Here is a 17,172-nt window from a genome sequence, read left to right as displayed (position 1 = left end):
CAGTAGCATCTGTCTTCATTTATCTAAAAATTTGTTTAACTCGACCAGTGGGACAATGAAACCAATTTTTAACCTTGTCTAACAGATAAGAATTCTATTTCAAGGGATTGAGCTATGAAATAGAAGAGAATGTTGTGTTTTTTCCCCTTTATAGAAAACTTCATCATTTTTTCTCAAAACTAAAAGCTAAAGTGTACACATTTTGTAAAGTATATCTTTTAAGGGATATGTTTCTTGTTTGGTTAATGAAAGAGTTTTAGTAGAGCCATGGTCATGGTTTATTATCATGAACTCTCTATGCAGCACATGTTGAATCATGGCTCACAAGAATAATTACATCCTCATCAAGTCTTAGATAGCTCTGCTCCCCATTTGTCTGGGGATCGGTATTACCTGTGAGTTTGTTTCATAAAGGAACTCTACAGAATACATATGGCACAAATAAATGTAATGTAACATCATGGGATATTGAAAACAGGTCTTTGAAATCTGACTCTTAATTTATTTTTCTTCTTATTTCAGGCACTTTATAATCAGTATTTGCAGTTTAAGGAAACAGAAATTCCACCAAAGGAGACAGAAAAATCAAAAATTAAACGCCTATATAAATTATTAGAAGTAAGGGGAGTTGCCTTTTGTATTATCAATGTTAATTTTGTTTTTGTTTTTTTTTGCATTTTGCCTTACATTAAATTTTCTGTTTTCCCAAGATTTGGATAGAATTTGGACGCATCAAACTCCTTCAAGGTTATCATCCAAATGACATAGAAAAAGAGTGGGGGAAACTGATTATTGCCATGCTTGAGAGGGAGAAGGCACTTCGCCCAGAAGTGGAGAGGTAGGAAGGGCAAATCGGGGATGGGGCGTGCTATAAAGGGAAGTCTCTCTTTTCCTACGAAAAGAAGTTGAGTTTTGGAGCCAGACAGAATTATGATAAAAATTTACCTTTTAAACTTACTTGCTGTATGACCTTAGATAAGTCACTTAGTGTTTCTGATCCTCCATTTTCTTATTTATATACTCTTTCAAGAGTAGTGTTCATAGAGTGCCTATTAAGCCTATGAAAAATTTTCAAACTGGCCTTAAATCACCATGGCCTGGAAATGGAACCTCATTAAGTCAAGAATTAACTTATTTTGCTGCATTTTACATCTTTGACTATGGTCCTTTTTCCACGGGGCAGTGGAGACCAAAATCCAACCTGTCTCCATTTAAGTTTTAAAAGGCAAGGGGGTGACATCTAGAAAACACTCAGTAAGTGTCAATTTGAGTACCCTTTCTGCTACTTATGTGATATCATCACTGGATCTTTATCATTTTGTCTCTCCCACTACACCCACTTACCCAGGAAGATGCCCCTTATCCTTGGGAAGCAGTTGTTGGATGAACTTGTCTATGTTATAGTACTTAACCTGTCAGCCTGACTCATGGTAAATGGTACCTGGAGTCTGTGTTCCTCATCGGCTGTGGCTCCTGGCTAGGCACCCCTCTCCAGCTTCATCTCCTGCCAGCCCATCCTTGCTCTCTGCAGGGCAGCCACATAGCAGCTTCTCACGAGCTCTGGCGTGTCAAGGTCCTGCCCTCCCCCATACGCAGGATCTTTGCACAGTCTGTTCCTTTGGCAAGGAGGTCTATTTCATTCTCCCTGCCTCTCTTTACTCCTTAATCATTCTTCAGATCTCAGCTCCAATGTTAACTTTTTCAAGAACCTTTTCGTAAGGCCATATGTCCTGGTTATTTATTCACATTTATGTATATATTTCTTTCATAGTGCTAATCTCAGTTGTAACGTTGCATTTATTTCTATGAATGTTTGATTACTGGCTGCCTCTTCCATAGACAGTGCTCTAAGAATGTGGTGACAAAATCTCGTGCTTGCTTTCTGCCCAGCCCAGGGCCTGGTGCACTCTGCTGGTACTCAGTCTAGTCATGTCCTTTGTGCCTCACATGTTGCCTTCAGTATTGTCGGAATATGAAATAATGCTTTGAAGATATAAGAAACAGGTCTAAATTGTCCTTTAACTATTAAATTCCTAATTATGCTCTTGATAGAGATATCCATATAGCTGGATCAGTAAAACCCAAAAAGTCTTTAAACCAGGATGGGGCTTTTAGGGAGGAAGTAATTCTGGGTGATTAAAAGTGAGATAGTAAGATAATCATCTGAGATAATGGCAAAGGATGCCAGAGAAAGGCTACTGAGTAGATTCTGTAGTCATGAGGGCAGTAGCTTGATTTTAAGATATGTTAATAAAAGATTGCAGTGGTTAAGAGTTCAGGAGTCAGTCAACCTGTATTTGATTATTAGCTCTTCCTCTTGCTAGCTTCTTGATCTTAGACAAGTTCTTTAATTTAACCTCTCTAAGGCTCAGTTTCCTCATTTGTGAACAGGATGTAGTAGTACCTACCACATGTGGTGGTTATGAACATAGGATGAGGTAACGTGTAAAGGGGTTAATTTTCTGGCACATACCAATTGCTTAATGTTATATGCTGCTATTATTATTTTAAGCCTTTCTATTTACCATCTGTATTTTACATGCCACTGTCCAATTTCCTCTTTCTTGCCTTTTGAGAAGAAAACATATCTACCCTTAGAGTGGAGAAGCATCAGACTGGCTTTGTCATATTTGGTGTAGGGAAATATTTAGGTGCTTGGTTGTGTAAATGCCTTCATTTTTCTTGATGCAACACGTTTTCTGGCATTAACTATGCATTACAAATGCTGGTTACGTGGCAGGGAGTATAAAAGACAAATGGGAAGAGCTGATGCATTTATGCTTTGTAGTAACTGATAGGAAGGAAAAGCAAGCACATACAAATTTGCAAGCTTTACCTTGATATTCTACTTAGCAATTTTGCCTTTTCAAAAGATAGAAGTAATGTTAGTGAGAGCACATCAAATAAAGAAAAGTAAATGGATAATTTTCTAGTTAATTTAATAAACCAATGACGTGATGGTTAATTGAAAGCATACCTTTTTTCCCTCATCAAAATCATCATTTTATAAGCACATGCCAACTTTTAGCTCTGTTATTCAGTAAAGACCTGGCCCTTTACAAGTCAGTTTGTGATCAATATTTGGGTTCTTTTAGCTGATGATTGGTACAGCCTTAATAATCTGGACTAGATTATTACCTGGGCTTCCTTGAGGCATCTGAGTTGTTTTTTAGGTGGTTGCAATGGAATGACTCTTAGTGAAACTATTTGGAATATCTTTTTCAGTGACGCCCAATCAGTCTGCTTTGTCCATACTTGTAGATTTTTAATGCAGGCTACAAAAGGCAAACCGCAGCTAGCAAACGGATGGCTCTAGGCGAGATTCTTTTGAATAGTTATCAGCCTATTATTTGCTGTGTATTGAATATGCATGTTGAAGCATATTTAAGGAGCCATTAAAGCTGTAACATTCAGTGGCCACCTTTCACCGTTAGAAGTTGTGCTTTTTGCACTTTCTAATTTTTGGTCTTCTGGTATTAGTCGGAGAAAGATCATCATTTCAGGGATAAAAATGCACAGTAGTAGTTATAGCTACCATAGTAGTGATTCTATGTTTAGTAACACTACTAGCACTCCAGCTAGTCTTGATTCAAATGAAAATTTTCTCTCTATTAATTGTGGCCCAACGCTGATCAACTCCTGCATTAGCTTTGGCAATGAATCTGTTGATGGACACAGGTATTAAACTTTTGGAATGGGGATTTTTCTTTTTGTGGGGAGCATTTGAGAGGGATGGTGAACTCTGTGAATTTAAAAGGAGAGGCTTTGTTTTATTTCGTCCCTTCTTTTAGGCTGGAAATGTTGCAGCAGATTGCCAACCGAGTTCATAGGGACAGTGTCATCTGTGAAGACAAACTGATACTTGCCCGGAATGCTCTACAGTCGGTAAGTTAATTTTAGGAGCTATTAGGGTTGTGGTAGGAGGGACAGTGTGCAGTTGGATGGACTAAAATTTTGCATAAGGTTTGGCTGATTCTTGGTATATGCGCTCTTCTGAAATTTAAATTTTGTTTTAAGCTTTAAAAATCTTTAAATCTCTTTCTCTTGAGGGATAGAGAGCAAATGGACCAAACTTGAAAACAAAGAAACCTTAAGTAAACGTCTGTTCTTATGTTTAGAGTTTTATATTTGAGACTAGTTTTGAAACTTGTTTCACTGAATTAATATTCCATTCTTTTTAAATACAGGATTCTAAAAGATTAGAATCAGGGGTACAGTTCCAGAATGAAGCAGAAATTGCTGGATATATACTTGAATGTGAGAACCTTTTACGCCAGCATGTAATTGATGTCCAGATTCTTATCGATGGAAAATACTACCAGGCAGAGCAGTTGGTACAGAGGTAGGAGTGCTGCTTGCTCAATACCTTGTGCTTTAGCATAACACTTTCACAGGCACAAATGGCAATGTAGAATGTGATGATTTTACGAACATCTTTTTATGTTCTCTTCCCTTGAAAATGTGTATCATCTTAGTTCTCATATATTTTGGTGTGTTAAGTAGATGTTTGTGCTTCATAAATCAGTACTGGGAAAAAAATGACATCATACACAAAACATTTAATACTATTAATATACTTGCATCTAAAATATTCATGTGTGACATTTGAAAAATGGAAAAATATAAATAAGTGCCTTTTTCATCATAGTTTATCTCTTTTAATTTTCTTTTCAGGGTGGCAAAACTCCGCGATGAAATTATGGCCTTAAGGACCAAGTGCTCCTCAGTATACAGCAAAGGACGCATGTTGACAGCTGAACAGACAAAGCTCGTGATATCAGGAATCACTAAAAGTTTAAACTCAGGATATGCACAGACCTTAAATCCCAGTTTGAACTCAGGACTGACCCAGAGTTTAACTCCCTCGCTGACACCTTCTAGTGTGACATCAGGCCTGTCTTCAGGTCTGACTTCCTGCCTGACTCCATCTGTCACTCCGGCTTATACTCCTGGTTTCCAGTCAGGATTAGTTCCTAATTTCAGTTCAGGAGTAGATACAAATTCATTGCAGACTCTGAAGTTGATGCAGATCCGAAAACCCCTCCTGAAGTCTTCTCTGCTGGATCAGAATTTAACAGAAGAGGAAATCAACATGAAATTTGTTCAAGATCTTTTGAATTGGGTTGATGAAATGCAGGTACAAGTCTTTACTTAACCTGAGAGTGTCCATCTTCATGGCCATTGCATTCTTTTGTAACCTAGTATTTTGCTGTTTAAAGGTGCAGCTGGAACGCACTGAATGGGGAACAGATTTGCCAAGTGTTGAAAGCCATTTGGAAAATCATAAAAATGTTCACCGAGCTATTGAAGAATTCGAATCTAGCCTTAAGGAAGCTAAAATCAGTGAGGTAGAGGAAACAAATTTATATATATCTCATTTTGACTTACTGTTGTTTTGCTTTTTATATGAAGACCCTGTAACTCAATAATAAATAATAGATAAACTATGAGTCAGAGTTCCTTAAGATTCCTGACCTTGATGCCTTTTCGCCCTGTATTTTTCGTAGATTCAAATGACAGCACCTCTTAAGCTAACTTACACAGAGAAATTGCACAGATTAGAAAGTCAGTATGCAAAACTCTTGGTAAGTATTTTTAAACTTATGTTTCCTTTATCTCTATTTGACAAACACTTGTTTCTCATAATGATTTTCCTTTTAAAGAATGCATCCAGGAATCAGGAACAGCATCTTGATACACTTCATAATTTTGTAACTCGTGCTACTAATGAACTTATTTGGTTGAATGAAAAAGAAGAGGAGGAAGTTGCTTATGACTGGAGTGAAAGAAATACCAACATATCTCGTAAAAAAGATTATCATACTGTAAGTCTAACCTTTGTAATTGAATACTAAAGCTGTATTTCAGGTTTAGATAGTTTTCTAATACATGTCTTTATTCTTCTTAAATTAGGAATTAATGAGAGAACTTGATCAAAAGGAAGAAAATATTAAATCAGTTCAGGACATAGCAGAGCAACTCCTTCTGGAAAATCATCCAGCCCGGTTAACTATTGAGGTAAGTCAGAAAGTTAAATGGTTGTTATTGAATATTGACATTTGATTATTATCCCTCAGATTCTTTTATTGCTAAGGAGAAAAATACAAACTATCAAAATTTTGTTATAACCTAACATTTGTTGATTTGGAAAGAATGTTTCTGACAATTCAAATTTTCTTGCCTTCAATTCTTTTGCTCTAAGTATGTCACTTATCAGTTTGAATAAAAGTATCTTTGTCAACCTCTGTGGCCAGGGAAATGTATTGTAAATACAAAGGATTTTGCTTTTACAAGCTTTGACATTTTACTTATTCCTGCTGTGGGCAAGGAATAATCTCATTGAGCCTCATTTTTCTACCCATAATGTAGGAAATTGCTTCTCAGAAAAAGGTTGTAGTGAGAATGAGAAGAGAAAATGTACACTTACTACTTAGTGCAGTGCTTGGTACATAGTATGTTCCCAAGAAGTATTAGCTATTACTATGTAACGGAATAATTTTATTTATGACTTAGTTTTTGGAGGTGTATATAGGACAGCATCCACAAGATGCAGAGGGCACATTTCAAATAAAGAAATGGAGAATTGGCTTGGGATTTGTCAGGTTGCCCATCTGGTAGCATTGTTTTTAGTTTCATATTTTGTATGATAAAAGAAAAATACACAATGGTATGTCTGTTATAACCAATTTACTCTAACCAGTTTGAGAGAGAAGGTAATATGATCATGATATATTGCTAGATTTACAATACTGTATTGTACATTCCATCCAGAAAACCTGCCTGAGCATAGCTCAGAAAGAATGAGTTTATCCAAAATGAGAAATTATAGGCCTTATTTTTGACAGTCATTAAAGCATCTGCTGCGCCCTCTGCTGGACATTAGTGAATTGCACATTAAATATAAAAAGGTGTTTTACCTGTTTCTTGAATGAAGTAGGTGTCATTTTTATGTTTTGTTTTGTTTTGTTTTGTTTTTGTTGTTTTCTTGAGGTATCAGGGCCAGAGTTTGAACCTGGGACCTCATACGTGAGAAGCTAGTGCTCAAACACTGAGCCACATCTGCTCCTCTTTGTTAGTTTTTTTGTATGTTTGCTTGTTGTTTGTTTTTGTTCTTTTAGGAGGTACCAGGGACTGAACCTGGGACCTCCCATGTGGGAAGCAGGTGTTCCACCACTTGAGCCACATCTCCCTTTACAATATTTTTGCACATGAAAGATACACTTAATATTAAATAAAACTTCAAGTAAACAAAGGTTATTATAAAATATCTGGTAGATATCCAGAATTACACCGATACAGGAAAGCACTCACTTCTCCAGCTTCCCCAAACCTTTCCCTGGCAAAAACAAACTAAAAGCCAAAGAAAGAAAGAAATGTCTTTTCTCCCTTGAATAGTTTATAGCCTAGTTTTAGAAATAAGAAACAAAAAAGAAAACTACAGAACCATACGGTTCTGTATTAAAAGGTATATTTATGACCCAGTAATGTGAAAATTCAGAGAAAGGAAACGTGAAGGAACTCATGAAGGAAAGCATAGTTGAGAATTCCATGAAGTAGGTATAAAGATTGGGTGGACAAGAGTAAAGAGTTAATTCTCTAAATTGGGAGGATAGCTTGCATCCATTTCAAATTTTAAGTACTTTGTTTCTGTAAAAATAGGTAGAGTTCTAAAATTGGAAAGAAATCAATTGAACTAATTTTTAAAAATCATACTTAAACTGGAGGACTGACTTTCTGCAAGTGAGAGCACAGTTTAGATTACACCGTGGTTTTCAAGTCTTACTCTGTTAAAACAACATCATTCCTCTGTCTGAATAGTAGAGTATTTTTGTTTTTTAAAGCATGAAGGGCATCATTTATATTACCTCATTACTCTCCAGCCAGTTGTGAAGGCTGTGTTTTATCTTTTCAGGCCTACAGAGCAGCAATGCAGACACAGTGGAGCTGGATTTTGCAGCTCTGCCAATGTGTGGAGCAGCACATAAAGGAGAACACGGCATATTTTGAGGTGAGTAAGTGGAACTGCACTTTTGAGAGATTATATATTGGTGTTGGCCACTTGCAGGAAACGTCTTCAGAATTTGTTTGGATACATAAACATGTACATAATGTGCATATGAAATAAATCAAAGCATTTTCTTTGTAGGATATTAGATTAGTTTCATGTCCTATAGGGTAAATAGAAGCATTCTATGAAGGGTGAAATCCTCTAAAAAACCCTTAAAATGCCAGAAAGTCTTTATTTTCCTAATGTGTCTCTTATTCAGGAAATATTTTCATTATAAATAAGTCAACCAAATGAGCTCCTTTTTATTCTTCAGAAATTTTTAAGTATTCTTGGCAGTTCACACCTACTTAATGATTGTTTGGACCTGAAGTAGAGTAGATCTTTGACCCAAATAACAGTGCATCAAAATGCAATATAGACATAAACTTTGGACACTTAGTATTCATTCACAATCATCCTAATTTTAAGAGTTGTTTTTCGGTTCCATGAAGGAAGGGATTATTAACTTACTGTTCTTTAATTCTGTCCTCATTTATGTGGGGCATACACAGGGCCATGGGCCTAGAACTCGACAACTCTGTGCTGTGGTATTTAACAAAGTTTAACTGCTAGTTTTTGTCTTTCCCTAGTTTTTCAGTGATGCCAAAGAAGCTGCTGATTACTTAAGAAATCTAAAAGATGCCATTCAGCGGAAGTACAGTTGTGACAGATCCAGCAGCATTCACAAGCTGGAGGACCTTGTTCAGGAATCAATGGTACTAGCACACTATTGCTTCTCAGCCTTTTGGCTAAGATCAGGTGTAATGGTATTAGCACAGAAACCTGTGTATTTCATCAGTGATGTAGCATGGTGATTAATTAGTGTTTTGCTATATTTTTACATATGTAGAACTTTATGTTTTACTGGTTCTTTTGATATTTCTCCCTCATGTAATCAAGCATTTGAATGTGCAGTTTTAGTGTTTTATCGTAACATACAACAAAAGTGTTTTTATATGCTTTAATATTTTAAACAGTGTTCTGTTTTTTGCATGTGTTCATTTATTCATTTCACAAATACTTGATAAGCCAGGCACTGTATAGGTGCTGGAGTTAAAGAAAAAAAAACAACAGACAAGAATTCCTGCACTCAAGGTGCTTATGTACTTGAAGGGGAGAAAGACAGTAAACATGACAAATAAGTAAAATATATGTAGTTAGCTAGTGGTAAATGCTAAGAAAGGGGGAAGGCAAGGGAAAGGAGATGTAAGAGAGGGTGTTGATGGGTTGAAAGTTTAGATTGGGAGGTCAGGGAAGGCTTTCTAACAAAGTTTCATTTGTATAAAGTGGTGAAGAAATGGAGGGTACAGAATTATACTTTGACAAAATCTTCTTTATTACTTAGGAAGAGAAAGAAGAACTTTTGCAGTATAAAAGCACAGTAGCAAACCTGATGGGAAGAGCAAAAACAATAATTCAGCTGAAGCCAAGGAATCCTGACTGCCCACTCAAAACTTCTATTCCAATAAAAGCTATCTGTGACTACAGACAAATTGAGGTACTCATAATTTCTAGAAACAGATCCAATTTCTGTCATTGTTCATATTTTTTAATGGAGTCATATTGCAGAATAATGGTAAAAAGTTTTCCACCTCGGAAAACAAATACACACAAAACCAAAAAACTCCAAGATTGGGTGTGAAAAGAGATTAGTTAAGGGAAGTAGATGTAGCACCGTGGTTAAGCACCTTCTTCCATGTTCAAGGTCTCGGGTTCAATCCCCAATACCTCCTGAAAAAATGAAAAAAAAAAAAATCAATTGGCCATTTTTGGGAGGGTTTATTTCTGGTAAGTGGCTATAGCTAAGTGGTTGAGTGCCTGTTTCCCATGTAAAAGGTCCCGGGTTCAATCCCCAACACCTCTTTAAAAAAAGAAAAAGAAAATTGGCATTAAAAAAGATTAATTTAGTGATCTCATCTGATTATCCTGTTCTTCATTTAAAACCAGATAACCATTTACAAAGATGATGAATGTGTATTGGCAAACAACTCTCATCGTGCTAAATGGAAGGTCATTAGTCCTACTGGGAATGAGGCTATGGTCCCATCTGTATGCTTCACAGTTCCTCCACCAAACAAAGAAGCAGTTGATTTTGCAAACAGGTTTGTATGTATTAGTTTACAGCCTAGAACTGGTTTTGGGTGTTTTCTTAAGGTTAGAGAAAGAATACACACTTTGCTAAGTTCGCTCAGGATCAGAATGCTCTAGAGTTAATAGACACGGGATAGTTCAAAAACGAAAAGAAAAGTCTAGCATATTTTCAGAGTGTGAAGACACTTAATCTGTGTTTTCTTTCCTGTTTTTCAGAATTGAGCAACAGTATCAAAATGTCCTAACTCTTTGGCATGAGTCTCATATAAACATGAAGAGTGTAGTATCATGGCATTATCTCATCAATGAAATTGATAGAATTCGAGCTAGCAATGTGGCTTCAGTAAGTATGACTCTATCCAACAATCAAATCTGCCTGAAAATGTGGGGCAGTTTGGCATGAGTGAGTTGGAATTTATGTCTGTTCTAGAAGATTCTTATGATCCTTGAAGGCTAATAGAGCTATGATAATATTCATTCATTCCACAGGTAATTGTTATATGCCTGCTGTATACAAAGTACTTTGTAATAATTGGGGGAAATCAGGAGATCACATTTCATTCAGTGCTTGTGTTTTGATAGGGAGACATAGTATTTGGACAATTAGAGATGGGTATAGTTTGATTTCATTTGTTGATATTAATAACTTGTTTTCCCTTGTCTTTTAAAACTGGAAATGTTTCATGGAAAATAAAATCAACTTCAAATGACTTCTATTTATAACTTATTATAAACTGACATATACCATGAGGCCAACTGGAGCACTGTACCATTTAAACTGCACTTTTATGACTGTAATCACTTAATTACATGGATCTTTGCTATTTTTCAGATAAAGACAATGTTACCTGGTGAACACCAGCTTGTTCTGAGTAATCTACAATCTCGTTTCGAAGATTTCCTGGAAGATAGCCAGGAATCCCAAGTATTTTCAGGCTCAGATATATCACAACTGGAAAAGGAAGTTAATGTATGTAAGCAGTATTATCAAGAACTTCTTAAATCTGCAGAAAGAGGTAAAGTGTGGGAATCCTTGTCTTCGTCCCTTAGGTGTTTTAGACCAGGCTGTTTTCTGCACTCGGTGGGAGTCTCAATCTTCGATGTATTATTCCTCTAAGCCTGTGATGTAGAGGTGCAATTGTTGGACCGTTCAAAACATGTTTGAGGTGGAAACATACAAGGGGGGGATTCTTTTATTTCTAAATGGTAGATTAATAAAAGGGTGTGCCAACAAATAATATGACAAATGATTTCTTACTGCATCTACATTTTCAGAATTTTCACTGTTTTACAAAGACATGCTCAGAATGATGATCCTTATATCTCAGAAATGGTTTGGTTATTTTCCTGTATACCAAACTTGTATTTTATACAGGGATATAAAGCAGAAAAGTTTTGGCTAGTTAACTTTATTTAACTATAAATGTAATTATGAATTGTTGATATTAGAGACAAAGAATTTATTAATGATAGTATATTTTTTAATATCTTAAGCATTAACACGTTTCCTACTTTTCATTTTAAAGGACTTATTTTTTATAATTAATCTACAACTAATATAACTCACATTTTTGTGAGATAAAATAGAGCAATATATAACTTTTCTTAGATGTCATCCTCTAAGGATTGATACTTCTGTTGGTATTAGAGAAATTTTAATGACTCTTCTTTAAATTGTTATGTCCTTATTTTAAGGTTTATGTCCTTAGGATGGGTTTGTTATAACAATAGACAGCATTAGTGTGGCTCTGTCCCAGTAGTAGTAAAAGTTTTCATATTAAAAGCATGAACAAGAGATATAAAAGGTAAGAAGAAAGTTACTTTCTAAACATTTTGTTTATGTATGTATGTATTTTTATTTTATTTTATTTTTTACTTTTAGGAGGTACTGGGGATTGAACCCAGGACCTCGTACATGAGAAGCAGGTGCTCAACCACTGAGCTACACCCACTCCCTAAACATTATATTTACTTTCACAGAAGAGCAAGAGGAGTCAGTTTATAATCTCTACATCTCTGAAGTTCGAAACATTAGACTCCGATTAGAGAACTGTGAAGATCTGTTGATTAGACAGATCCGAACTCCCCTGGAGAGAGATGATTTGCATGAAAGTGTATTCAGAATCACAGAACAGGAGGTGAGATTTATAAATGTGATGGGGGAAAAGGGTAACTTAAAGATAAACTACTCTTTTAATGACCTTGTGTCCACTCCTGTGACTTCTTCACTTTCAAGTTTGCACATTGGTCCCTTGGCAAAGTCTGATTATGTATTTATCACTGATTATAAACAGTGGTTCTGTAATTTAGTTGTTCTGCCTTGGAATCAGGTAAACACAAGAACACGCACCCTCCCACTCACTGTGATGGAGGCGCGGGGGCTTCTCAGAGTGAAAGTCATTACACATTTGTTGATCTCTGCAGAGCACTAAGTTAGCGGTTTGGGCCTAAATAAATGAAGAGAAGAACATTGAGAGAATTACTGATTGTAACCCTTGTGTGCCATGTTTCAATTTTCTTCGATGGAAAAGTAAAGAATATTTAGATTTTGAAGTCAACAGTCACAAAGTAAAACATGTTTTTAAAGTTTTAAGAAAGATGCCCCATCTTGGGTGATAGCCTAATACCTGTGTTTGTTCTTGGTTTTATAGAAACTAAAGAAAGAGTTGGAGCGACTTAAAGATGATTTGGGAACAATCACAAATAAATGTGAAGAATTTTTCAGTCAGGCAGCAACCTCTTCCTCAGTGCCTACCTTACGATCTGAGCTCAGTGCGGTTATTCAGAATATGAACCAAGTCTATTCTATGTCTTCCACTTACATTGATAAGTATGTAACTGTTGTCTTTAATTATTTACTTCATGTAACTGTCATCTTTTTATATGCTGTGATTTAAGACATTCATTTTTATGAATATTAAAGAATTATTTGTCTTAATAGGAAATGTATTATGATGCTTTTTAGCATAGAATGGAATGTCCTTCAGAGATTACTGTCTTTCCACATTTTGCCTGTAGTTTAGGTAGTTCAGCATTTTCCTCTCAAGCTTGGATTACACATGGTTTGATAGAAGATCGTCTTATGTTGAAATTCGTTGCTAAATACTGCTTCTGGGGTAGGACATGGGTTGGAGCACATAACTATCTATGAAGGAGAGTCAGCTGAATATTAACCTTGTAATGAATTTATTGGTGTTACAAGAAGAGGAACACGCTAATATTATTTGTCATAAAGGAGCTCCAGGACTAAATGCATTATAGGAAAATAAACATTTTACTGTACAAGGCTATGATTTACATCTCTTTTTTAGGTTGAAAACTGTTAATTTGGTGTTAAAAAATACTCAAGCTGCAGAAGCCCTTGTGAAACTCTATGAAACTAAACTGTGTGAAGAAGAAACAGTTATAGCTGACAAGAATAATATTGAGAATCTAATAAGTACTTTAAAGGTATGAATCTCACTTTTGGCTATTTTCAAGATCATACTCTAATAAAAGTATTTCTCCCAGCACCTAGCTCAGGTGTTCAGACAACAGACAGTAAATATCTTATTTTCAGTTTATTTATATTAATTCCATTTCATTTCTCTGTAATACCACAGCATAATGCAAATAAGTATGTTCAGTCAGTTCACTTTAAGGAGGGCTTATCCCATTTTGAAGTTTGAACTTTTTGACAGTAGCTTTTTATAGTCAATTCCGAATGTTGGTAGTAAAAAGAATGAAAACTAAAAATTAAGTTCTTTATGATAGAGTCACTTGATAAAAGAGGCAATGAGTGTTAATGGGTATGGAGTTTTACTTTTTGGAGTGATGAAATTGTTCCAAATTTTTTGTGGTGATAAATGCACAACATGGTGATTATACCAAAAGCCATTGATTTTGTCCACTTTGGATGGATTATATGGTATGTGAATATAACTCAATAAAGCTGCTTTAAAAAAAAAAAGAGGGTAGGGAAGAGAGAAAAAACGGAGACAGTGAGTAAGAAATCAAGGAGGGAAGTAGTAGAGTTAATCTACAGGAGAAAGGCTGGTAGTTTTGCCCATCTGTATTTATCTAAATAATAAAGCACTGAAGAAAACTAGGTATTGAAAACCTGTTGTGAAAAGTTATCTAAGTGATTTTTAATGCATGTGTTCATTCTTTAATAGTGGAATTTGTAGGTATTTAAAAAAATAATAAAAAAGATTTCGTTTTGTTCATTGAGGTAGCAAACTTGCCTATAGAATGCATTTTGTTTATTCTGTAGATATGCAAATGCAATTAGGCAAAATTTACAAAATTGGCCTTTTTTTGGATGTGGGTATAGTGAATTATTGGCAGTTTCAAAAGATTCAACCTAATATATTTATATATATGAAGGCTATTCTTTCAAATTAATTTTTATGCCAGTCCTTTGTCAATAAACTGTAAAATTGGGCAAAAAAAGTATTTACTCAGAATGGTAGATGTTATTTTTATAATTTTTATCAATTAATGTGTTTTAGCAATGGAGATCTGAAGTAGATGAAAAGAGGGAGGTATTCCATGCATTAGAGGATGAGTTGCAGAAAGCTAAAGCCATCAGTGATGAAATGTTTAAAACATACAAAGAACGAGACCTTGATTTTGACTGGCACAAAGAAAAAGCAGATCAATTAGTTGAAAGGTGGCAACACGTTCAAGTTCAGATCGACAACAGGTCAGTATCCTTTCTTTGTACAGTTTTAGTACAAATTTAATGTTTGTGTTTACTAGGTGAAATCTAAACTTGCTAGGCTATTTGTGTTACTTGCATAGTTAATTGTTAAGAGCTCTCCCTAATTATGTTTCTTTCTAAATGGTGGTCTTCAGGAAGACTTTGAACTTCAAAGTATTGTTTTCCAATTCTGTTTAAACTGTTAAAGTGTTTTGGCATTTGTATAACTCATCTCCTTGTTTCTTCTGAAGGAAAAAAACATTGCGACTCTCTAATTATTATCAAGTTAAAATGCGTATAACCATAAACTTAGTAAGAGCATGGATCATACATTTTATAGGGCTTTACTTAGCAATCCCTACTAGACATGAGAAATGAAAAGCAATTTATATGACCTGATGTTGATTTTCATTGTAGATACAAGAAAATAGGAATCATTGCCTGGCCTAGTACTTAAAATAAAAAGTAAAAGGAAATGGGATGGTTTAGGGCTGATCTGTAAAGAAGTAGAATAGTGTCCTTTTTTATTCATTGTCAAGTCTAGATGCCCATTCTTGAGAAGAAAAATTATGTTCAAATGTATTATTTCTTCTCTGTAAAGTACATGATAAATAGGTTTAATATGGCAGTTCTAAATTCACAGAAACATGTTTCTAATCCTCGTTCTTGGAAAGACCTTCTCATTCCATGTTCACCATTCACTGGTACTGCTAAGTCACACAACTACAAGAGCAAAACATTTATATTCAACCCAGTGCCAGTGTAGCATGTCCTCGAGGTTTGCCTCAGGGTGCTGCACCCTTGAATTCTTTACACTGTTGTGTTTATTACATTGTAGTACAGTTGTTCTGTCTGTCCCTTTCTTGCTATACCTTCTATCCTGCTAATTGAGACTGCTGGAAATTCCTCTTCTTCTCTTAGGTTACGGGACCTAGAAGGCATTGGCAAATCTCTGAAGTACTATAGAGATACCTATCACCTTCTAGATGACTGGATCCAGCAAGTTGAAACCACTCAGAGAAAGATTCAGGAAAACCAGCCTGAAAACAGTAAAACCCTGGCCATGCAGTTGAATCAACAGAAAGTATGTAAAATTAATTCCTTGTGTGTCTTAAGTTTGTGTTATATATTTGGTCACTCGGATTCTCACCTTCCTTCCCCATGTTGAAAGAAAAAGTCAGCAACTACTTGGAAGAAAGTAGGAGTAAATGACAAATATTAAAATCCTGTAACTCTCACCTACATTCATTACTTATTTTGATATTGGAAATCAGTTTTAGAAGCATAATAAATAAGAAGTAGCATGTTTGAACAATTTTCAGGCTCTTAATGGTCATTTAATCATACATATGGAAATCTCTTTGATGCTTTGTTGTCCATGTAGTTTTGTGAGATCCTAAAAACATAAAAATGGTTACTAGCAGAAAATTATATGGCGACATTTGGCAAGAGTTGATGAATGTCTTGAGATTTTATTTCCATTTTTAGGGTCCTGTGATTTCTAATTCTGTTTTGATCAGGATTAGGTGGGGGCTTCTAATCTGCTTTCAGATTTTTCCTTTGGTATTTAGTAATTACTGCTTTTAGAAGTTCTGTGAGGAGCTATTCTTAAAGAAAATTGTGGATATTTTTTAGTTCCTGAGCATCTCAAATGGTTAAATAGCTTAGATTTCCTGTCCTTTTCTTCTAAACTGTGTGTTATAGATGCTGGTGTCTGAAATAGAAATGAAGCAGAGCAAAATGGATGAGTGTCAAAAATATGCAGAACAGTACTCAACTACAGTGAAGGTAAGAAGACTCAAATACTTCTATCAAATTTAATATTCAAATAAGTGTAGCACAGTATTCTTTTAAAGCCTTTGAAAGTCTTTTCACTCTGTGAAATGGTAAAAAGAGGAATCCTCATTTGAACTGTCTCTGACTTTTATCTATAATTCTGTGTGAAATCTGAGTCACACAGCCCCCCCCATTCATCTCCTCTCCTCTCTCACTCTCACATATACCAGAATAAATACATAGCTCTTAGTCTTCTATCATTCCCCCGCCCTACTTCTTTAATACTGCTGGCATATTCCATGAAACAACTTCTAACTTAGGGGACATTTCTCCTGCTTTCTGAAGTCATCATTAACAACTTCTTAGCTTTAGCCGTCCAGATCCAGTGCCTAGCTAGAGGACACTGAATATGACTTTAGAAAACTGTAAGAAAATGTTTCCATGAGCTTCCAAAGAGATGTGGAAACTTTTTTGACTATCCTCAATGTTTCTGATTTTATCTCCGCCTTGGAAACATCTCTAGGACTGGATAGATTCCTAAAAATGTAGTTGTGCAATAATTATTTCAGTGAAACTA

The 17,172-nt window shown here is 35.4% G+C and overlaps 1 protein-coding gene across 9 annotated transcripts in view; it reads left to right on the top strand.

Annotated features, from left to right (window-relative positions):
* LOC101417339 (dystonin) overlaps positions 1–17,172 on the top strand; it is a 486,360-nt gene that overhangs the window by 314,242 nt on the left and 154,946 nt on the right. For all 9 annotated transcript variants that reach the window (XM_004465347.5, XM_071218526.1, XM_058306906.2 and 6 more), the window contains 21 exons: positions 523–618; positions 711–838; positions 3,792–3,885; positions 4,188–4,342; positions 4,675–5,137; positions 5,220–5,348; positions 5,508–5,585; positions 5,664–5,825; positions 5,914–6,018; positions 7,913–8,008; positions 8,638–8,763; positions 9,393–9,545; positions 9,995–10,149; positions 10,355–10,481; positions 10,971–11,154; positions 12,119–12,276; positions 12,790–12,968; positions 13,450–13,588; positions 14,629–14,822; positions 15,741–15,903; positions 16,524–16,607. In XM_004465347.5, coding sequence (XP_004465404.1) covers positions 523–618; positions 711–838; positions 3,792–3,885; positions 4,188–4,342; positions 4,675–5,137; positions 5,220–5,348; positions 5,508–5,585; positions 5,664–5,825; positions 5,914–6,018; positions 7,913–8,008; positions 8,638–8,763; positions 9,393–9,545; positions 9,995–10,149; positions 10,355–10,481; positions 10,971–11,154; positions 12,119–12,276; positions 12,790–12,968; positions 13,450–13,588; positions 14,629–14,822; positions 15,741–15,903; positions 16,524–16,607 — 3,168 coding nt within the window. The remainder of the gene's footprint in view (positions 1–522; positions 619–710; positions 839–3,791; positions 3,886–4,187; positions 4,343–4,674; positions 5,138–5,219; positions 5,349–5,507; positions 5,586–5,663; positions 5,826–5,913; positions 6,019–7,912; positions 8,009–8,637; positions 8,764–9,392; positions 9,546–9,994; positions 10,150–10,354; positions 10,482–10,970; positions 11,155–12,118; positions 12,277–12,789; positions 12,969–13,449; positions 13,589–14,628; positions 14,823–15,740; positions 15,904–16,523; positions 16,608–17,172) is intronic.

Source organism: Dasypus novemcinctus, chromosome 11 (genome assembly GCF_030445035.2).
Source record: "Dasypus novemcinctus isolate mDasNov1 chromosome 11, mDasNov1.1.hap2, whole genome shotgun sequence".
NCBI classification, from domain to species: domain Eukaryota; kingdom Metazoa; phylum Chordata; class Mammalia; order Cingulata; family Dasypodidae; genus Dasypus; species Dasypus novemcinctus.
The sequence above is the reverse complement of the archived record's forward strand: the minus strand, read 5'-3'. Positions and strand labels throughout refer to the sequence as shown.